General features: G+C 36.9%; 1 protein-coding gene across 5 annotated transcripts in view; it reads right to left on the bottom strand.

Moving 5' to 3' along the window:
- Positions 1–24,384, bottom strand: part of LOC127976116 (ankyrin repeat and BTB/POZ domain-containing protein 3-A) — a 117,038-nt gene that overhangs the window by 10,621 nt on the left and 82,033 nt on the right. For 4 of the 5 annotated variants that reach the window (XR_008157735.1, XM_052580312.1, XM_052580303.1 and 1 more), the window contains 8 exons: positions 13,121–13,328; positions 8,913–9,065; positions 8,259–8,424; positions 6,748–6,837; positions 4,929–5,030; positions 4,189–4,282; positions 1,847–1,982; positions 178–401 (listed from right to left, as the gene is read on the bottom strand). Coding sequence is in view for 4 of the 5 variants with exons in the window: in XM_052580312.1 (XP_052436272.1) it covers positions 178–401; positions 1,847–1,982; positions 4,189–4,282; positions 4,929–5,030; positions 6,748–6,837; positions 8,259–8,424; positions 8,913–9,065; positions 13,121–13,328 (1,173 nt within the window). In the remaining variant the exon portion in view is untranslated. The remainder of the gene's footprint in view (positions 1–177; positions 402–1,846; positions 1,983–4,188; positions 4,283–4,928; positions 5,031–6,747; positions 6,838–8,258; positions 8,425–8,912; positions 9,066–13,120; positions 13,329–24,384) is intronic. The other variant, XM_052580293.1, reaches the window with a different exon arrangement.

Genomic DNA, 24,384 nt, shown 5'->3' with positions numbered 1-24,384 from the left:
AATCACAATGGACTGATAAAGAGTGGGATTTGTGCACTTGGAAGTTGCATAAGCTGGTTAAGATTGGTCATGTCATTTAGTGCTTGTCATTTTTATGTGCAATAATACTAAATGGTGCATGACAGAAGTGAGCCAGGCGGTTGATGTCTGTGGTAATCGTGCAGTGTTTTTACTAACCCAGGCTGCGGATGTCTATGGTAATGTCCACATGTCCGTGCTCGGCACTGTGGTACATGGCCTCGCGGAGGGCCCTTAGTTTGGCCTTGCCTGTCCGGAGAGTGCCTTCGTTCTGTGGCACTCTCCTCTCTACAGTCTCAGAGCCCTCGGCTAGGATCTCCTCCAGAGACAGCACGTCCCCCTTGTCCTTTTCCACCTGGGACAGAAGCCTCCGGAACACGTTTCTGCAGGAGCAAGTGCACGTCACAAACTCACTCAGGCATTACTACTTATTAAAGGAATAGTTCACTCAAAGTTAAAATGTTTTTCCATGAAACACAAAATAGGAATTTTCAAGATTATTATTTTACACTGGCTATTGCAAGACGTCAGATTACTTATGATTACCATTCATGATATAAATCCTGAAAATTATTAAGCATATTAATTTTTTTTTGTATTACAAATAATATTAACACTTTTTTATGCATTGATAATAATAACAAATGTTTCTTGATCACCAAAATATTAGCTTACTACAATGATTTCTGAAGGATCATGTTCAATTTTGAATTAAAAAAATTCACCTTTGGAATAAATTATATAACAGGAATAAATCACATTTAAAAAAAATAACAAATAGAAAACTTATTTTAAACTGCGATTATTATTTGACAGTATTACTGTTATAACTTGTTTTACTAAATAAATGCAGCCTTGGTGACCATGAGAGACTTTAAAAAGTTTTTTTTAGCAACCCCAAACTTTTGAACGGTATTAAAAGGATGAGATTCAGAATGACAGTGAGTAAAGAACAATTAAAATGTTTGTGTGAATTACCTTTAAGAAGAGTTTGTCATATATTGTCATAATCGGACTGTTTTAAACAAAGCCATTAGCCACGAGGATTACTTGCTTGCATCATTTTTATAATCCGCAGATTGATGAGAACAAATAGTTCTATGAAACATCTATGAAATGCCTTGAGCGCTTCTTTGTTTATGACTTCCATTTATCAATGCATTACAATGTGTTTTTCTTCTCCACTTTGCTGGATTTTCTCAAGATTGTATGTCTGGAAACTCATATACCTTCATAAAAGTACCAGCACTCTGCAATAGATCTAATATGCATAAACGACCAATCGCTGCGGCATGCACCTCTGCAAACATCTCTAGGACTTAAGCTAAAGACATCCAGTTCTGGCTCAGACGTCGCTACACGTTCCTCTCTAATAACGGATTGTCTTAATACCTCAGAGGTGAGTGAGTTGGCCGTCGAAAATAAAGGATTCTCATTCAAACGTATGCAGTGTGAATTTCAATCAAATGAGTTTATATAATACAGCGCTGGCCATAGGTGAGAGTAAATGAATGAGCATGCAATCATCCATACGTTTGCCAGCAAAGGAGAGTGATGGGGCTGGAATTATGGTAGTAAATTACACAGGATTGTGCAGCCAAACACACCAGCTCAGGCTTTATGCGTGCCAATAACAACACATCAGGGCTTCTGATCTGATAGATTGAGTTTCTGCAGTCAGAATGATTTAGAAGGACACAGGAATAATTATAAGCGGTGACAAATGTGTCAATGAACTAATGAAAGTTTGGTTCCCTGTTGTGCTGGTGGAGAATGTGTTGTCACTTTATATATTTCATATACTGCTGAGTCATTGGGTGTGCGCTACCTGTGTCCATGTGATGCTGCCAGGCTGTACGAGTTCATTTCACCCAGCGGACCAGAAGAAATGCCATTTCGGTAAGTGGTGCCAATCAAAGGGTCCGCTCCTCTTTCCAAAAGCAGACCGACCAGTTCAAAGTTGCCTGTTAAAATGCAAGACAATTAATATTAAATTTGGCTGATGGTTTTATTCAAAGCAATGTAATTAGACACCTATTGTGCTATTAAGATCAGCAGAGACATATTGCTGTTAACAATATGGAATATGTGGGAAAAAATCAATGTCAATCATATGATGATAAAGCATAAAAACGTAAAAATAATTTAAGTGTGAAAAAATTTGTTAGTCAATCATAATCATGTCAATAAATCTAAAATAAATAAAATTCATAAAAATAAATAAAGTGTAAAAAAAAAAAGTCAATCCTGTTTGTAGTAAAAAAAATAAATAAAAAATTAAAAAGTATGACACCCTTCCTAATTAATAGTCCTGTCAATAAATCAAAAATAAATTGATACAAATAAATAAATGCAGTTTGAAAAAATATATTTTTGCAAACTACAGTCATGTCAATACATAAAAAATACTAACCAAAATTTATAAAAATAACTAAATCAGGTGTGAAAAATATGTTAATCATGTAAAGATGTTAATAAAAATTTAATTAAATTGTTAAATTCAATCATAACCATGTCATTAAACTAATAAAAAATAATTAATTAAATTAAATAAATTGTGACAGCATTTACTCAGTTATATAACCCCTTTTCTTTCCAGGTTTATAACAAATTGGGCTAAAAAAGATTTGTATAATTTATTTATTTTCTTTTGTTTAGTTTAATAAGGGGATTGAAATGTGGATTTTGTTTGTTATTTTAGCCTGATTGACTCCTCACACTACAATTCCACCAATCAAAAGCAGATACAGCATAAATTTAAAAGAAAAAGTCTTTAACTCTTTTCCGTCCTGGTTCGACCTTAAATGGGTCATAAAAATTAATGTACATATTCTACTATCATGTGAATCCAGAGAATCAAACTCATGATGTTGATGTTGTACGTCCTTGTTTTACCAGTTGAGCTACAGGACAAAGTAATTATCAGCCGGATCGTCTAGCAACCCGTCCGCAGATTGATTTGCTAATGTAAATTAGCAGCCTGTCCTGTGCACATCCACAATGTAATGAGGGGAAAGTGTTTCTACATTAGAAGGAAAAACCGAATGCTGACAGTGGGGGTAATTGAGCCAGCATACAGCAAATGAGGCATAATCAATGAGGCCTGATGGGCTTTGGATCCAATGAGGCTCAGACAATTCCATCCACATGCCATTTCTAGTGTGTCACAGGGGAACACAGGCATACGGTTAAACCCGTTTCAGCTCAATCGGTTTGGCTTGTGCTCCTTGATTCTTATCTGTAGGAGATGATACAATTTTTGTGCACCACATCCGTTTTTATCACCAAGAAGGTGTCCATTACCAGCTGACTGAAACCTGAATTACCCAAGTCTTCAATAGTTTGCACACTAAGTGGGGCAGACAGGTAATTTTCAGCATTATGCTGGAAAACACTCTGCAAATGTAAATGAATATCACTCAGGTCAATTCATATTCATAGGACTGCCACAGCCGGGATTATGAAATCTCATTTGGCACTGGTTTCCATACATCATTCCACCATGTGGACTTGTCACATTCACACTGTGGATGTAAAAAAAAAAAAAAGTGGCTCCTGACGCTAAAGCTCATTAGCAAGTTTGCAAAGGGCACTTAAGAGCGATGCAATCCCATCAGTCTCTGAATAATACTATTACAGCTCTGGAACCAGACTGGCACTCAAAAGTATAATGCCTTCAGTTTGTCAGCTCACAGTCTGCAAGGACCATTTTGCCGCAATTAGAGGCACAAAAGGAACAGAATGTAACCATTTAAAAATGGGTCCTGGGTGTATCATACAAAACCATCTAATGCAGATTCATATGCACAAAAAACTTGTTTACTCTTCGTCAAAGATTTGACACATGGAATGTCCATCATGTAAATATGTAATTTTGTAGTGTAGTGTATGTAAAAAAAAAAAAAAAATGGAACGTTTCTGTTATTTTATCAAATCAAATTCATGTCAATAAATCAATAACAAATATATATTTAATTATATACTTATTGTTAAAAATTAAGATAACGTATTTGGACTGTGTGAACTTGAGGGAAACTCCATGTTTGCAGATGCCACCAAGTTTGACATTTTGCTATTTAATCAATGAAATGCACACATTTCTCTGGCTTCAGTGTCCAAACACATTTTGGGGTCACTGAGCGGTGTTGATGATGATGTGTTTTCTGGTACCTGCCGCAGATGCCAACTGTAGAGGCGTCTCTGTGTAGTTCTCTGTGCCATCTTGAATCGCTCCCTCCACATTTGCTCGGGCATCCAGCAGAAGCTGCTCAATAATGGAAGAAGTGCAATTATTATAAAACACATTTCAGAGGATTTACCTTTAATATCACCAAGACATCAGTAAATAAAAATGCAGTAATTGCATTAAATTAACCGTCTTTATGGTAATCTGGTCGTAACTTTTTTTACTCTTGATGCTTTAAGTGGGTGATTTTAGTCTGTTTGTCTGGTATAAAAAGAAAAATGAGAAATTATTCCTACAGAAAGCAACAAAGATGAGGATTTTGGTAATATCTCCAACTGTTGTGGATGTGTGTTTGTGGGAGATTAAGCATCCCAAGAAATATCACCTTGCCTTTCCATTCTTCCTGGAAGAGCTAAATAAGTGGGCCTCAGCAGGTCGGATTCAACACTTCTAGTATATATTATTGTAAAAGTAAGACTTTATTCCATTTTTGGCATAAACAACAGTGCGCAGTCAATAAACTGGCCTCTATCTTCAAATCACGGCCAACTCATTCTACCTATTCATGATATGAATCTATGCCCATTCAAGTTCCTCTGACCCAGCACCATCCAGCCCACAACTAACATCAAACTGTTTCTTTGTGCCATTATTATTATGATGGTGGCATCATCATAATAACTGAGGAAAGTGCAAAGGTGGAAGGCATTGACAGCGCCACTACCTGCACGACAGGGACGTGTCCGTGTGACACGGCGAATGTGAGTGGAGTCCCCTGCCTGGTGTCAGGATAAACTGAGGGGTGCTTGTGTAGTGAGCTGGGCACCTGGGAATCATATAGGTCAAGTTCAGGGAGAGAAAAATTCAGCCATTATATACCAGCACACTAAGCTCCAATTGCGGAATTGCAGGAGAACGTGAAAAAAAAGGGGGAAGGAATGAGTGAATGAGTAAGCGGAAAGTTGGAAAGTTCTTCCACCGTCTGGCTGTTTTGTTAATTCAAGCAAAGAGAAGAAGAAAGAGCTAGTGCTCGTTTTGTTCTCCAAACCCCTTCTTTCCATCCAGCCCACATTAATCTGGAGTTTACTTGCATTCTGTCTCCTTTGGATAACTCCTACATGCCCTCCTTGCTTTACTTAAAATCCTGACCACAGTTTAGAATCTAGTTCATGGTTTCATAGCAATAATGCAAAGACTGCAGGAAGAATAATTGGCAGTGAGTTCAAATGCTAGAGGTGTAAGTGAGTAAGTGACTAATGTACAAAGCACCAAAAAATTAGGCTTTTGGGTGGCATTAATGTTTACAGTTGTACTGCATGCAAAACTGAGCTCTCCTGTAATCGGGAGAAATTATGCAGGCATCTGTTCATATCTCGGCAAACATGACCTCTTGGAACCAACTGTTCATGTGGGATTAAGGTTATACAATTGTTTGCACAAGGAAACTTTAGGCAAATAACTGCACATCTGCCCACTTGCTGATACTCTTGAGCTTAATGCATTTTGTAAAACAAGGTAATATCAATGTATATGCATTTGGTGCTTTGTGCCCAAGTCAGTCTTCTAAGGGTCAAACAAAAAAGACGACATAAGGTAAAAGAGCACAAGATCACATCATGACATATACAAAAGAGAATTTCATGAAAAACGGTCAAGAAAGTCAAGAATCTCCCCCCCCCCCCCCAATAAAATGTTGCATAAGTAGAATGAAGGACATAAAAACTATTTAAAACCGTGATATAATCTATTTAAATTTCATTGTATCTATTCATTTTGTTAGATTTTGTTACAGTGCCCAAATCTTTTTTTATTTTTTTAAGAACAATTACTGTAATACAGTTAAAAATAAGCTAAATTACAGTTATTACAGTCAACACTGAGAATTCTCATCCATATTATGGTAATTGTCAGGAAACATACTTAACTGACATGAACATAATGTCACAATGCAGAAAATGTAATCATTCAAAAATAGGCTTCACTTTCTTTATGCAACATATAACTCTGAAATAAGACTTGGACACATTCTTGATCGGTTTCAGGAGATTCACCCCAAAGGCAAATACATGAAACATGTTGATTTAAAATAAATGAAGGACTTTTATATTAGCATGACAGAGTAAGTGTTGTTTTATGCAAGGTAGCCAATTGAATCCAATTTTATTTTCACGTTTCATGCTTTTCATCCTCAGTGCTTCACAATCAGTGTATCTACTTTAGGCAATCATTTCATTTACCCACCTTTTTATATAGATAGCATTACAAATAGGACATTTGAACAAACATGTTCAGTTAATTGGAAATCAACAGCACATCTCATTTGCTTGAAATTTCATTAAATATTCATGAGATCCATGAGAACCTAAGTAGACACACCTACATGCACATACAACCACTATTTAATTCACAAGCGCATGCAAACATCATCGGGAAGAGGACAGAGAGAATAGTTTGTTAGTTTTATAGAGACAGGTTAGCTTAATAGAGACAGTGCAAAAACACGCTACAAGACACTTCTATATTCTCCACCAATAAATACTGACCTCACTGTTGATATCTGCTCCAGCGTCCAGCAGCATTTGCACCATGGCCTCGTCCCCACGGACGCACGAGTACATCAGAGGGGTCATTCCCTAAACAACAAACAAAAAACGCTGAACATCTACAGTACACGTGTCATAGTATGAGCCCATTGTGTAGAGCCTACAGTTATGCAACGTCTGAAAATAACCTTTTCACAAGACCCTAAAATGCCCATTTAAATGAACTGAGCGGAACACTAATCTTTATGGATGATGTTCAATTAATGCACTTATGCATATATACATTAGACCATCAAATCTACAGCTGCTTCAGTGAAACACAAACATAAAATCAGTGCATGAAGTTACAAAGTCAGCAGTTAGCTGTTTTTAAACACAGCCTTTCAGAGTCATATCGTGCTAATAAATGATATTTATATACTGTTTCTTGATCCTCTACATTACAGTGACTTTACTACAGTGAAAGGGGTTTACACACCCTGCTTCATTTTGTGCCTTAAACTTCTCTATAAACACTTAATTGTATAACTAACTCAAGAGCATGCAATTCTGCAAACAGTTTTCACCATGAAGGAGATTCATTTGTCAGTTGAGACGTATTTTCCCTCACGGCTCTTCTTGAAGTAAAGAGTACCATATTTGCCAGCGTGATTTTGGAGTTACTCTCAATGATTCTCAGCTGGACATCCAACAATTGTCTGTGTCATCACATTCCCCACATTTGTCTGGTTTTGTCTCCGTGTTGCATCAAGTTTACATGTTAGTTTAATCCATTTTGTCAGCATCGGCATGTCGCCGTCATTCTTTGCATTAACTGGCTGCTGTGTTCAAGACAGACTGTGACAGTAACACAAACCCAGCGCAGAATACAGATGACATTTGATTGATAAAACCGAGTGTCATGACTGCCATCACGATAGATGCTTCCACAGATCAGCTCAGATTTAAAACATTTTTCCTTATTTAAGTGCATGCAACTATTTATTTTCTTAGCCTAAAATGTCCACGTGGGTAATTTTTCTTCACATATATTATAAGAAGCCTACTAGGATATTCTTCTTCTAAAATGACATGCTTCATTGACGCTTGAAAATCGAATGGTTTGAGGCTGACGAAGGAGGAGACAATGGAAGGCAGATGTGAGAAAAGTCACATTTTACATTGGTATTTACATCAGGGAGTAATTACAGTGGAAGTGCTGACTAATACTAATGTATGTGTATTATTTCATGACAATTATTTTTCTGGAGCTGCTCATAATTACACTGTTATTAGGTTGTTAGATTTAAAATGACTAACATGGCCACCATATCATCAAGTGTTACTGTATGAACAAATGGCGCTGTGCCAACAGAATTGAGAAAAAAAAAGTAGGCTCTTTCATCAAAATGCCAGTTTGAATTACAGTAATTTTTAGCATTCAGAGATAAAAATCTATAATCTAGTAAAGTCAGGCCTGAATTTCACACAAATGTGGGACTATATGTGTGTGTTAATATATCAGTGCCCACCTGTTCACTCATGCTGTTGATGCCATCTGGCCCGAGCAGGTTGACCGCTTGCTTGACCAGGTCAGTTCGTCCGCAGTTGAGCATCCGGAACCCCAGGTCCTGCAGGAATTTTGCTTCTGTGGATGCAGCGTCCAGTTTCCGTGTGGCAGAGAAGCAGTCGTCTGCTCTGTTGAATTAAAGGACAGTCCAGACCCCAGTTACACACACCTCCAAACAAGAATCACTACTCAGTGGCTATTATTTGTTTTCAGTTATTTTTCTGTATCATTCGTTGTTAATTTAATTTTAAATATACACATTTACAACAGTATACAATAGATTATAATATATCCCTGACACGAAACATTGTTTGTTTGCCAAGATATCCTATATCTGTGAAGTTTACAGCATGCTCCTGAAAATAACTACTTCTTGACCATGTTAAAAGAACTAGCAAAACATAGCACTTCACAGCTTGCCACTAGGACACTAAAGCCACACAGGAAATGAATGATACTTACTTAATAAGCGACGCAGTATGAGGACTGTACATGTTGTGTGTTTGTCCTGCCCTTCAGTGAATGACTAACTTAATTAAGGCATTCTACATGTATAGTGTGCATGCCGGCTGTGTATTTGTGCATGTATGGAAGTGATGTTGCATCCCAAACATACTTCAGCTGCCGCGGCTCACAGTCCACCCCAGGTAACAGCAGTCGGGCTGCCTGTCGTACATCGTCGCTGTCCACAGAGAAGCTTCGGCGGTGTTCTGTGTGCGCCACGGCCACCCGGATCCACTCCATCAGCGGAGGCAACACCAGGAACGGCCTACAGAGACACATTTTTGATATCAGACAAGCAGTTTACCCCAAAATGTCATAATTTTTCATAATTTGTTTTTGTCCCCAACTTAAATTTCTAGCATTTAAGCACTAAGGTTTTCAATATCATAAGAAACAAAATCAGTCCATTGCATTTAAACCTTTGTCTGTTAACTTATGTTTGTTTCTTCTAATCACCTGTGCGATTTCCATTTTCAATGGACATATCTGTTTGCGTGCAGTTTCGGGATACTTTAGAGAAGTAATCATAAGCTCTCTGGTGGAATTACAGTTGCTACGAATTACCAGCGCTAAGTTGCCATCCTGACAAGTTTTCAGTCAGAAAACGAAAGCTGGAGACTCATTACGAAGAAAAACATTCATTACAACAGATGAATTTGAAGGCAAAAATATCATTAAACAGCTGCAAATGTGCTTCTATTACACTTTTTCCATTGTGCCAACTGCCAGTTCTACATATATAAGATTCAAAACTACTCTTTACAGGGCAAAGGTTGAGAAATATGTGGAATTTGACTCAACTGTAGTGAGTCACGATGATTATGGCCATGAAACTCTTTGTATGTTGAATATTTTGCTTCAAGCATTTCCGAGCAGCACATCCAACATTATTGCACTGCAGTTTAACTGAGTTTAGAGGGTTGCCAGGTTGTTGTGAATAAATATGCTAATAATTCCAACAGCTAAATAATATGACAATATGAGAAACATACACAGTTGTGTCCGCCTACGCTTGTCTTTGTGTCAAACTTTGTGGCAAACACCCCTCCGTGTTAAAAAGCATGCAGTGTGTTGGACAAACTATGTTATCATAATTTCCAAATTAGTTGTCTGTGCACACACACATGGATGTAAATAAAAAGGAGGAGGCATTTGATGCTAGAAAAATGCCTTTTCAAAACTTATTCAAGGAAAAACAAACCCACAAAGCTTCATCTTGAACCCTCTGTCATCATCTAATTGTGCTTCCTGTGACCTAGTTTTGCACAATCCACACTCTTCCTCCCCGGACACCTACCCACCGCAAGAAAGTCTGCCAGGAATCCGAGCTCCACCAAAACAAACCGCAAACCCTTCTCTGTTTCTCTTCTGCCTGAATAATATGCTTCTCAGCTCCCCTCCCTTCGAAGAAATGTTTAGAGGAAAAGGACGTGGTTCTCATTCCAGTCTGGAGTTTTGAAAGTGTAGCCACATCTGGCTGAAGAAAGGAGACTATAGATTTCAACAACTTTGTATTGACCAGAGGAAGGGAGTTGCCCTATCAAAAGTTTCTCCTCTTGCAAGAGTAGAGACTCTCCAAAAAAATGTCACGGTTTTCATAAACATTTTGCTAAGATAAATTCCACTGATTTATGGAAATAATATGCCTGTCAGGGTACTCTGAACTAAGGAGAAATACAATAATACAAAAATACAATCTTGTCATACATCTCAACAGGCACTCCACATTACAAGAACAAAACCAATGAAAAAAAGATATATGAAAATCATACCCTTCTGAAGTTTAATCATCACATTCAGCCATATCGCAATTATTATCTTTCTGTCCCCAAATTTAAATAATTTTTACATTTAATATGTATTAGTAAAAGTGAAGAGTTGCATGGCCAAATATGGTGAACCATATTCAGAATTTGTGCTCTGCATGAAAACTCATCCAAGTGCAAGCACACACACACACACACACACACACACACACACACACCGTGAACACACACCCAGAGCAGTGGGCAGCCATATTCCTACAGCACCGCCACCTTCGGGTTATCAAGTCCGACTCTAACCATTACTGTGCGTTCACACCGCCGGCGTTGAGAGCGTCAAAAATTACTCTTGCCACCCAGCTCACAACACTGCAGAAAGATTTGTGAGCGCGCTGATGTAGATCGAATGCTTGTCTTCTATTTAAAGCGGCTGCAAAGCAAACAAGCTTGTTAAACTTGTGCAGACTAACCACAATAAGGGTAAAGTTATAAGTTAACCTTATTAAATATTGTTGTGGACGAAGCATTAAGGTCCTTTACCTAATAATATATAAATCACTCTAAAAAATACTCAAGCAAGTAAAAGTCCTGCACTGAAAATGTTACTTAAATATAATCAAGTATAAAACATTACTCAATGTACATATAATCAAGGAAATTTGTTTAAAAGTAAACTGGGACTACTGTAGCCTAGTATTATTTATTAGATCATTAGATTATTATTCTTATATCGTTACTGCACACCGCGTCATAGCTCATTACCATAAAGTTGACCTGATTTCAACTCTCCTCGACGCTCTCAACAGCCAAGTCGCCGCTGCTTGATGTCGGCTCACATTGAAAATGAATGACTTTGACATTCTCGACGCTGGCAGAGTTAGGTCAAGATTCCCCCAATAAAATGTATTAGTGTTAGATAAGTTACATATCTATGCAATAAATTAAAACAATAAACAAAATAAAAGGGGGCAGATATTGCCAAACTGTCAATTTGAGAAAAAAAATCTTCCTATAATTGTCTTTCAGATCTAAAAAAAATTGCTTCTAGGAAATAGGTTTCCTAGATCTTTCAGTGTATTTCATGTTGGAAATTATGCATTATGCAGATATGAGCGTCCACTCGAGTCCACTCGACTCAAATCTAAAGCCACAACCCTGAACCTCTCCAGACGCTTCTTCACTCTGATATCTTGTTTTCTTTCTCCATCTCTATTCATTACGTCCCCCTCCACACACACAAACTCATTTTAATTCGATCCTCACCTACCATCTATTTGATTTTTTTTTGTCATTCTCTCATCCTTCCCTCTCTCTTTCTTCCTCTACTCTCTCATTCTTCTGTGAGAGGCCAAGATAGAAATGAATATAATAGAACAGATTGTCTGTCCCTGGAGAAGGAGGCCGCTCGCTGATGCACCTATTCTGTCGAGCATTGCATGGGCGTCCCACAGGGTCCTTGGATAGGAGGCTTTTTATCACATCCGAGTGATGTGGGACTGTCTGGGATGAGATGTCCTGATGGATTTATCGATGTGGAGCGGATGCTGAACATAAATCCGTAACAATCCATTAACACTCTCCTCCAACAGGAGTTAAGAGTTCTACTGTATCTTCATTGTGCTACAACACTGCATAAGGGAATTAAAGATTATGTCTAAATCACATTCTCCTTGGCATCCCTGTGCCCTTATAGTGTGAATACGATCTTAAGTAACCCCATGGTGATTGAAAAACTCTTGGACATATACTGACTCACAGAAAAAGGATGTGTTGCACAAAGCAACAGTGCACTTGATGCCATTTGAAGAAAATGCTACCATCATGGAAGCTGTTTAGCATTGCCAAGGTGTTTAAAGTGGTTGTTTCTCATTCCTATGTGTTTTTTTTTTCTAGGTGTGCCTAGACAAGGCACAGGTCCCTGCTTAACCATTTTTTTTTCAGTTGTTTTGTCATCTACCAGGGGAAAAGACTTGTATTGTATTTGTAAAGTAATGTATTTTTCAGGATGCAGTGAAGCAGATATTTCTTAGATTTAATATCAATTAGTGAACATTATACTGTTTTCACTGGCCAATACTAATATCTAGATAAGAGAGGTGGCTAATGACTTAAAGGGATACTCCACCCCAAAATGAAAATTTTGTCATTAATCACTTTACCCCCATGTTGTTCTAAATGATAAAATCTTTGTTCGTCTTATTCTGGATGAAAACCAGGAGGCTTGTGACTGTCCCATAGACAATATAAAATATTTGTATTATTTAATTATTTATATTTGTATTATATGTAATTTTCAATTGTTTTTGAGTTGAGTACGTGTTTTTTTTTTTTTTTACAAAGCTGAATGTTCAAGCACGGCATGGTTATGATCAAAATAACAGACAAATAATCAGTTGTGATAATGCTAGTAATACTAATGATGGCTGCATTAGCAAACAGCACAAATTAAATATTAGATGTATGAACTGCATGAACCCTTTATGACTGCCATGATTAACTGCATTACCGTGACATACAGTAGCAACTTTCATGCTTCTAATACACAGCATGCTCTTACCTCTCAGTGTGCAGGGTGATCTTCGAGGGTTCAACATTAGGGTTTTCCCACTCCATCTGAGGACAGTGCATGAAGTAGCAGAGTGTGTAGAGGGCTTCTGGTTCCCAGTGCATGGTGCCGGTGCAGTTCTGGTGTACAGGCGTTCCATTGCTGGCGTTCATGATGTGCAGTGGCTGAAGGTGATGCATGGCACGAGACACCAGGTCACCTACAGGGGGCAGTAAAGACATGTAGTTGAATGTATGAGAAAGTACTTTTATAAAGACCCCTCTTTGACTGTGCTTTGCATCAAATAAAGCTTTTATACTGTCTGTCTCTTTGTGAATGTAATGTATTAGGCCTCTAGTTTTATGTCACAGACACTGGGACATTTGACAGGTAGACGTTCATTACAGAAGAAAATGACAGCAAGAGGACAACAACCTTTGCCTTTCTCGCCGAAATCTGGTACAGAGGATACAGAAGATATTGCTCATCTTATGGAAATCAAACTTGTCAAAATGTCCCAATATTTCTATCAAACCTTCTTTCATCAAACAGTTTTTTATAAATTTGGGCTTAAATTTAGAACAAACCATCTAAAAAACAAAACAAAAAAAAAGTACCTTTTAGATAGAAACATGAAATGTGTTAAGATACTATTATACATTTACATATATACACTAAGTTCAGTGATAAAACTATTAGCTTGGATGAATCACTGAGCCTTCTTGGTAAAACAAAGGAAAATTTAACTGGTTCTTTGGAAAATTTCATAAGTTTTAAAACAGAACAACATAACAAAACACTGCAATTACTGAGAATGTGTGCAAAAGGAAGTCTGTAGACTCTGTTTAAAACCTTAAAAGTGTGTGTGTGTGTGTGTGTGTGTGTGTGTGTGCTGCTTTCTTAATTTTATTGGACGAAACACTAAGGCAGCAGCTGGTGAATATTACTCGCCATCAGACAAACACAAACAATCCATTTCGCTCTCTCTTAAGCACACACACACACACACACACCTCCTTACACACAGCTACACTGGCAGTGCTACTCTATAATGGCCTTGTGAATTATCCAAACGAAAGCCTTATCAAGAGCAAATCTACTCTCTTTCCAAGTTCACTCCTCATTCAAATTTTATAGAGGACAGCTGGTTTAAAGAAGGCAATCAGGAATAGGTTTTTAATAGTCCCTAAGAGCTTTTTTTATGTTCAGTTCAGGGTTAACATGTTTTACATAATCAGACTTTCTTCAAGCTATAAGAAAAGTATAGTACCTATAGTATCATTTCATGTACAATTTATCAGTTTATTCAGTTTAGTATGTGCATATGTAATTCATTATGTATTTTCTGTCATCTCTAATTTATCTTTACATTAGCTCTGTTTTGGAATGATCTGAATGCATTCTCTTACTGGATCATTGGACTGAAAACGTAATAAATTGCGCTTCAGTAATTTGTGTTAATTGCATAAAATTATTTTTATGTGCTACGGATTTTTTAATTAATGGCATGTGTTAATGTTGACGGCCCTTATAGATAGATAGATAGATAGATAGATGTAAATATTTCTTAAATATATACATATATGATTGTGTATTTATATATACATATAAATATACACAGTACACAAACATTATATAGACACACACACATATAAGAAGTATATTTGAGGTGTAATATAGGGTTGTATATGTACTATATGATGGGTATTGTAATTTTCAGGTTAATCAGGCATTTATTTTAAAGCATTTTATTTCCAACTTACCCTTACTTATTTTGCATGCATGCATGCATCAATCAATCAATAAGTAAATACAAATAGAGCCATTTGTTTACATTTACATCTAAATAAATAAATAAGCCTTCCAGTGTACAAATATCCTTCCACAAAACTCTTCCACTAAGACAGAGGGTCATATTCTTAATATTTAATGCTCCACTTTCCCTAAAAAAGGAACAATAGAATTAATTAGTTACTTTTTTTATGAGTAACACTATTATACTCTTAACGTGCTCGGTTTGAGAGTAAGATGCAAATGAATATAAAATCTTTCTCAAGCCTTGTATGAAAGTGCTTAAAACCCATCATCAGAAGACTGGCATGTTCAGCTGCTCATGAACAGAAGCACACATTTTTTCACCTGTCCAGATGGTCTGAAACACGTCTTTTAAGCTCTGCCAAGCACCATTCATCTGAAGCTAGTCTTCGCTTGATTGGTACCAGAGTTTGCAAAAAAAGGAACGACTCTCTCAGCAAGAATGCAAAAAGATTTGATTCCAGTGTGACCACTTTCCACCCTGGGAGTTACTGTTAACATTGTACATTTTGCCTGAACAAGTTAGTATTTTTGCTTTGGCTGTTTTAAGGTGAAACGTCACTGACTTGGAGCTGCACAAGGAAGACGAGAAGCTGAAATAACAGTCAATAACAGCCAGGACAGATTTAAAACCTGTGCAATTCAATGAGCATATCAAATTTGAAGCATTTCATCTCTAATGACACAATACTATGTGTCACTCTGTTGACCTAATAAAAGGTAACTATCAAAATGTTTTATGTAAAATAACGTTAGTTATTCAGCAGGGGGTTATGGTGTAGTGCTGCAGGGGGTCTGCTGCTTGATTGTGATTACATTTTTGTTAAATTAAATAATACAGTTTATTGGACCCCACTGGCCCTTGCTCATCAATTGGCTTGGTTCAGATGAAATGTGACCTGTGAATCACCTCTGGAGCTCACGGGTGTGTGAAGAGCACAGCTGCAGGCCAGAGGAGTGGAAAGACCTCTGCAGAGCACTCATACTCACCACTGCTGAGCTTTACAGCTGGTGACCTTCTGCAGAAGACTACATATGCCATCAGCACAAAACAGGACTGCTCGGTCACAATACTAAGAATCAGTTGACCAGTGGTTGTGGAACTGGTGTTATTTCCATCATGATTGAATCTAATCAGCAGAGCTGCACTGTCCAACATAATAGAGAAGAAATAGAAATAACAAGTCTATCTTGTCTCTTGTATACCACCCACTAAATTTGTGTAATTGTGGATACACTTAGTTAACATATACATATATATATATATACACATATATATATACACATATATATATATATATATATATACACACACACACATATATATATATATATATATATATATATATATACACACATATATATATATATATATATATATATATATATATATATATATATAATTTTTGTATATTTATTTGGAATAATTTAAAAGTCAAATAAAACACATTTCAATGAATTAAAATAAAATTGGCAAAATAAATGTCAGAATTCAATTTTTTTTTTTTTTTTTTATAACATGCCTTCATTAAACATGCAAATGTGAAAATCATCTCTCTCTCCTATACTAAAAGAAAAAGACAAACTAAAAAAAAAAAACAATTGTAAAAATCTTTGGCAAACTAGCAATGCCTTGGCAACTGCCCACAACACTGATTTTACACAGGCAAGCGCCACTCAAAATGTCTTTGTAAAATTATTATTATAATCGACAAACAACAGGCTCCAAAACATCTGCTGATAAATGGCAAAAGCTGGCCCACATTTCCAGGTTAGTTTGACACTTCGTACTCCTCTCTTTACCACGATAAAACAGAGGCTCTCGTTTTTTCCCTAAGCCTTTCGGGTGTGATTTAACTTTGAAATTGCTCCAATTATAGATCCACAAATTCCCCTTTACTCCCATCTTCTCTACAGAGAAACAGGCAGCCTTAATGATAGATCCTCTACATGGCCTTCTCTAGTCTAATTGCTCTTTGGCGGCTGGTGTAGTTTGGAGGGTGTCAGAAGAGGGGAGCGAGCAGAGGCATTCTCACGTCTTTATACTTTGTGGTAATTATTCTCCGGTCGTTCCCAAAAGGCCTCTTGGGCACACCTGCATTAATCATAAAGAATGACTCGAAGGAACTCCCTCTCTTTCCTCCCTTCAGCAGATGCTGGAGTAGGAGGTGTAATTATGAGGAACGGATCACGCCCCCGTCAAATATGATGCCGCAGAGATGCCCCGCGAGTCCATCCACTCTGCCAAGTGTAATATCGAGGCATAATACTCTACTTTTTTATTTGTTGCTGTATAGTTTTGCATAATATTGAAAGAGGGAATCTTTGAAGGTAAATGAGTGCAAACTGAAGATATTCTACTACCATTTCTGCAACATGTGCAACTTTATTTCCTGAAGTGACCAGCTGCCATGTTTCACGATCCAATCAATTTCTGACAGATAAAATGAAGTCCTGGTCTACACTCACTAGACACTTTATTAGGTACACCTTGCTAGTACTGGGTTGGAACCCCCTTTTGCCTTCAGAACTGCATTCATTTTTCATGGCATAGATAGAACAAGGTGTTGGAAACATTCCTCAGAGATTTTGGTCCATACTGACATGATAGCATCATGCAGTGGCTGCAGATTTGTCGGCTGCACATCCATGATGTGAAACTCCCATTCCACCACATCCCAAAAGATACTCTATGGGGTTGAGATCTGGTGACTGTGGAGGCTATTTGAGTAAAGTGAACTCATGGTCATGTTCAAGAAACCAGAGATGATTTGAGCTTTGTGACATGGTGCGTTATCCTGCTGGAAGTAGCCATCAGAAGATGGGTACACTGTAGTCATAAATGAATGGCCATGGTCAGAAACAATGCTCAGGTAGGCTGTGGCATTTAAATGATTCTCAGTTGGTAATAAGGGGCTCAAAGTGTGCCAAGAAAATATCCCCCACACCATTACACCACTACCAGCCTGAACCGTTGAAACAAGACAGGATAGGTCCATGCTTTCATATTCTTTACACCAAATTCTGACCCTACCATCTGAATGTCGCAGCAGAAATTGAGACTCAACTGACCAGGCAAATTTTTCCAATCTTCTATTGTCCAATTTTGGTGAGACTGAGCAAATTGTAGCCTCCGTTTCCTGTTCTTAGCTGACGAAATTTACCTCATCTAGATGCCAAAATGCATTTTGTTGCTGCCTGCCATGTGACTGACTGATTAGCAATTTGTGTTATCAAGCAATTGAACAGGTGTACCTAATAAAGAGGCTGGTGAGTGTATATTTTTGAACATCCTGTTTTAATATGGAAGTGTGCCACATTTTGGTTGCAAAATAGGTTGCAAATGTCATTTCATGTTAACCTAAACATATTATCTTTCACTATGGAAAAGAAAGAATCAAAAACCATAACTGAAAGTGACCTTCAATGATTTGAATCTTAAGTAGGATGCAATCTAATAATGATGAACCACAACCTCAAAGAGACGCCAAAGGACAAAGTCAAAGCCTAAAGACTGAAACTGTCCTTTTTGGTGTCAAAGCAGCATGGACCCTTAGAAGTTTATTTCAGAGGGCATTTACAGAGCCAGGCAAAATCCTCAACCTTACCGACAAAAAGACCAGAGCGAATATTTATTTAGTCTAGAATTGTTTAAATGATCTTTTACACAATTTATTCATTGAAAATTGAGCTAGTGAAGGAATTAATTATTCTTTTTGATTCAGTTCACAATTTGAACTGAACAATTAGTTCATGAATCTGAGTTCAACTCAAAGACTCAGTGATTGTATCAGTTAACAGCTCACTGAGGAAATACTATCACTAAAAATTGCATGAGTGAATACTTTTATTGTGCTCATTTGCATTTTTTGGAGCTTTGCAGCAGTCATAGTCACCATGAACCGTCCCTGTAATCAGTCATTTTTTGGTCATGTTGGTCAGGAATGAGGTCTGTTTTCTATTTTATTTTTTTCCCCGTTTAATTTTTTTTATGATTTTTGATACTTTGTAAAGGACATTGGTCAGCCGTGGCTGTATAAATGGTGCTATATAGATAAACTCTGACTGTAATAGTGTTAAACTATAAAAATATTATACAAAAAAGTAACAAAAAAACTTTGTTACCTTATAAAAATGTTTTTTTTGTATACTGAAATAAAAAAAAATAAAAAAAGATAAAACAATGAAATTTTTTGATGGAAATTTAACACAAAAAGCTAATTTAAAATATTAAATACCATACTTTTTTTATATATACTAGAAGAATATAATACCAAAATGAAAATAACACTTAAAATAAGCAAAACAACACAGCACTGAATTTTTTTCTCTCTCCACAGAATAGAGAAAGTCATATGGGTTTGAAATTGCGGAAGGGTAAGGAAATGAAGATAGAATTTATATTTTGGGTGAACTATAAGTGGAGCAGTTACAAAGGGAGCAAAAACAATTAATTTCTCTTTTTTTTGTCTAATTTGTTTTTGTTTATCAGTAAAAATTCCCTCTCTCACCATCAGCCATTCTGATTTTGACTCAAGGTCAAAGCCAACAATGGTCTACCCATCAGTGAGGCAATCTGTAAGAGATCAAGGCGTAATTAGTTTTGCGTATGCATATGCTCTCTGGAGGCCGTCATACTGAATCCTCCAGAGAATGATGATTGCCTCATCCACCCTATGTGGCTGTGTGGACCGGAATTATAAAGACAAACTATCACTGCGGGCCATGATTCATCTAGCTGAGGACTTGACGCCATTAACAATGGCAACTCACAATATCTATCACCCAGAGGCCAGAAGCACAAAGTGTTTCATCTATGGGTACATTTACAACATGACATCCATTACAAATAACCACCTCTGGTAAGTCATAACTACAACCTCCTAGTGCAGATACTATATACTAATGGCAGTCATAAAACAGTTCAAGCCTTGTAATTTAATTTGACAAACTGCATGTGTCATTCTGCTTATCTGTGCAGTCACAATGTAACCGCGAGTGCTACATTGCTTTTGTACAACAATCCAATAAACAAAATTTAATATTGGGTAAATTACAGTTTCAACTATATTGCCAGTTACTTTGTGTAGTTTTGCTCCACCAATGGAAATATTTCAGAACAAAGGTACAATAGAACCAATGCATGTTGGTAAAGACTTGTTTAGGTGAATTATTCAGCGTCTCATTCATGAAATCACTTGTACCGTTCCTGAACGAGTCTGCATTCGATTCAGCATTATCAATCAGCATTTTTCAACCAGTTGTTAAAGTGAGTGATTCAATGACTCATTTATAAAGACAGGCATTTGTTTTGTACCTAAATAAAATTGTACTTTTGAATAAATTATTTAAGTGAATGATTAAATTACAAATGTATAAAGACGGTCATTTGTTTCTGTTCCTGAATTATTCAGAGCTCTTGAATGAATCAGTTGAGTTGATAAGTCACTGACAGACTAATAAATACAGTCACCTGTCGCCACCACTGGCAAGTCAATGTAGTTTGCAGAAAGAGTCACTGAAAAATCCCCAGCACTAATACACAGACTGACAGACTGTCAGCAAACACAAGCTGAGTGACACAAACAGTAAAAATCCCAGATGCACAGTAATTTAAGGACCGGAACAAACTGTTGTATAATCCTTAATTAAACACATATATTACCACAGGCATGCAAAACACAGTAAGCACAAACTGTAACACTAAACTTGGGATTCAAGTTAATTTATTTTTCCTAAAGCAACCCTAAACCCTGATTTCAGCTGCCAGGGGTGATGCTTTCTAAGATTTTCTCATGTTTTATGCATATATGATGATACCGCTGCTACAGGGAAACCTCTGCAGTTGTTCTAAAGAGCCAGAGTAGGCATAGTGAGTGGCAGGCTGGCTTAACTTTATGCCCCCAAATCTGATTTTATGATGAAATATGTTGAGATTTCATATATAAGACAACTCATCTCATAAAACTGATCTCTGGAGGTGACATGGGGAGCAATGAAAGACGTGAATTCAGCAGTGCTCTTGAGTGCTGGGAAATAAGACGAAGAATTAAGATGACCTGGGTCTGAGGATGCTTATTAGCAAAGTTTATACAACAAACCTCTGAGGCGCTCAGGGGAGTCCTTCATGTAAACACTGTTCTTAAATGCACTTTTACATAATGATTCTGAAAGTGTCACCCTCAGGTCATCCAAGAGGTATATGAGTTTGCTTTTTCATCTGAAATCAGTGCTTGATCGGTGCATATTTCCCTCCTGATTCAGACAAGACTTTTGCTTGAGAAAGCTATATAATAGAAAGAGAAGCCATTTTTTATGCTTTTTGCTTCACAAGACATTATTTGATGGACTGGAAATGTGTGGATTACTAGTAGATTATTATTATGTTTTTATTAGCTGTTTTCACTCTCATTTTGACAGCACCTATTCACTGCAGGGGATCCACTGGTGAGCAAGTGATGTAAAGCTACATTTCTCCACATCTGTTCCAATGAATAGATCCTGATCAAGAAACAAACTCATCTACATCTTTTAGATTTTCATTTTTGGATGGACTATCCCTTGAAATCTAATACTTAAATGTTGAACCACACACAGTGCCGTTGCTCCACTGAAAAGTGTTGCTACTGTGTTGACAACAACTTTCCCTTAGATCTTTTGCAAGTCCTAGCTGGATGCCGAAGGAAATTTCTGCATAAAAGATTGTCTCCACAAACGTGACAAATGGAGGCGTCTCAGTATTAACTACCAATGTGAAAGCAGCAGGAAATAGTGTCGGAGCCTGTATAATTACTCCCTCTCAGTATAATTACCGGGTTTTCATTTGACCGTGAAATAAAGGCACCTTGCTATGCAATCTCCTGCACAGCTCGTGGGATATTTTTTCCATTGAGGCAGCACAAGACTTTTGGCTCCATTAAAATTTGAAGACACTCACCTCATTTTCTGGAAGGGAGCACAGCTCAAGAGCAAAATATTAGATTTTTTCAAACATATGGTAAATGGATATTTCATATTGTGTTGTCATAAAAAAATAATGCATACAAGCATGTGACTCCCCCACTGACACAAGCTGGTCCGTCAATAACATTGCCTGTCCACGCTGAACACCAAACAGTTGTGTGACTAAACTTTTCAAATACAATATATTGTGATTGATTAAAAAAATATTTTGGACCAATGCAAAAAAAAAAAAAAAAAAAAGCAGATGAACTAAATGTCTTATGCTGATTATGATAAAAACATGGAAAAGATTTTAACGTTGAGTCACATCTGATTATGAAATGTTTTAGCATCAGCATTTTATATTATGCACTATATGTATTTCAACATTTACCAACACATTTATTTCAGTATTACAAGTTATGTGCTCATGCTGATGCATGCTATGTTAATTACACTAAATCAAATACAATTACGTGCCATTTTGGCCAAATTTGCAGTTATCCTGAGTAACATGAGAGTTGTCAAACTTTAACTGTCAGGAGGCCTTCATTAAGATGCTTTTTTTTTGTTACATGCTTGACAGCATGGTAATAACGCACTTGAATCATCTACAAGCCACAATGCTCAGTATAAGGTGCAGGCTTATAAGGTGAACTAATTAGAAAAAATTCCTTCAGCTAATGTTGAATTACAATGCCCTTTTAATTGTGATCATTGAAAGGTGACTGCAGCACATTGTATTTCCCTCTCACAATTTTCTCTTTGAGGTCTATCAGCAGTGGGCAGTCTGCAGAAAGAGTGACAGGTCAGGAGTTGCTGTAGTTTGTGCAGATGAAAATAATGACTCAATTGCCCTTATCTGTCTGGCAAGCATCAGAGTGAAAAAAAGAGGCTTGTCTTCTCAGACTCTTTAGTGCAGTTCTGAAATGCACTTTAACAAGTCTCCGACTGAAAAAAAGGTGAGCCAGGACATACTATATATAGGTGCTCATTGCCTTTTTTTATTATTCCATAATAAACATATTTTAGTTACATCACACCAGGGGAGGGACATTCGTAGCCTATAGAGCATTTGACTGGACAAAAATGTGTAACAGGATGACTTATTATTTCTGCTACATGTTACTAAAAGAGAAAGTGTGTACATTTTAAATACAAATATTTGCTAAAGGTGAGTTTAGTCAATGTTAAGGAATACTCTTATGTTTAGAAGGCAACAAAGCAAATACATATGGATTAAACTGGATAATTCGATCCTGTAGCTTCAAACATCTTATTATATCCTAAAAGTTGTTTGGATTTTGTTGGTGAATACTTCAGCTGTTTTCTTGCTTGTAAAAAGTATTAGATATATTTCTCTTTAGCCCTGCCCTACTATCTGTTTTCTGCACCAAAGCATCAAGTAGGCATTTCGCTTTGTGCTTTTCGATCATTTAGATTACTAACAAAAATGCTTGAACAAGGATTAAGTAAATATCAGAGCATGTACCCTTCAGACACAAAGCTTTCAGACAGATGATCAACTTCCCAGGGGCTGTGTATGTCTAAATGTACATGCACGTTTGTGTATGTGAGTGTGTGTTTAGCAGTGTTTTTGTCCCACAGTCTGCTGTCAAGGTGTCAGAGGGGAAATTGTGCATCTCAGCAGGTAGAAATAAGTGATGAGGAAATGATAGACATGTCAGGTTTAAAGGACATGGTGTCCTAAAAAAAGAGAAAAAGTATCTGAGGAAAAATGTCTAAGCATCCATATTTGCAAATTTCCACATTGAGTTTTTCTTAGCTTTGCTTAACTGCTGTTATTAAAGAGTCCAAAGGGCAAGTGGTGAGTCTTTTGTAAGACCTGGAGAAGTTACTTTTTTTCACAAAACAGGTGAATAGCTTAAATCTCACTGAAGTCCTCCTTAAGTAGATCTATTTAAAAAAAAAAAAAATAATACTTCAACCTTTTCACAATTCATCAGTGATCACAAATTTAAGGGAAGTATAACTTTTTCTTAAAATAAAAGAAAAACTATTTAAGGTGAAAGTGACAGTAAAGGCATTTACACTGAACAAAATTATAAATGCAACATTTAGTTTCTGCCCCATTTTTCATGAGCTGAACTCAAAGATCAAAGACTTTTTCTATGTACACAAAAGGCCTATTTCTCTCAAATATTGTTCCCAAATCTGTCTAAATCTATGTTAATGAGCACTTCTCCTTCGCTGAGATAATCCATCCACCTCACAGGTGTGGCATATCAAGATGCTAATTAGACAGCATGATTATTGCACAGGTGTGCAATAATAATACTTGGCCACAATAAAAGGCCACTCTAAAAATTTTTTTTTTTTCTTGCTCCTTATATTTTCATTCAGACTTAATATTACTCTAAAAGCTAATTCACATTGCACTGACAGCCAACAACCAATGTTGAAAATCACCAGATTACAGTATGTCACTCCTCAGATATTCTATGACCCCAAAAACAAGTAGTGACCAATGCCAACAGATGCTGACAAGAGTAGCACAC

This window comes from Carassius gibelio, chromosome A4, assembly GCF_023724105.1.
Source record: "Carassius gibelio isolate Cgi1373 ecotype wild population from Czech Republic chromosome A4, carGib1.2-hapl.c, whole genome shotgun sequence".
Taxonomy (NCBI): domain Eukaryota; kingdom Metazoa; phylum Chordata; class Actinopteri; order Cypriniformes; family Cyprinidae; genus Carassius; species Carassius gibelio.
The sequence above is the reverse complement of the archived record's forward strand: the minus strand, read 5'-3'. Positions and strand labels throughout refer to the sequence as shown.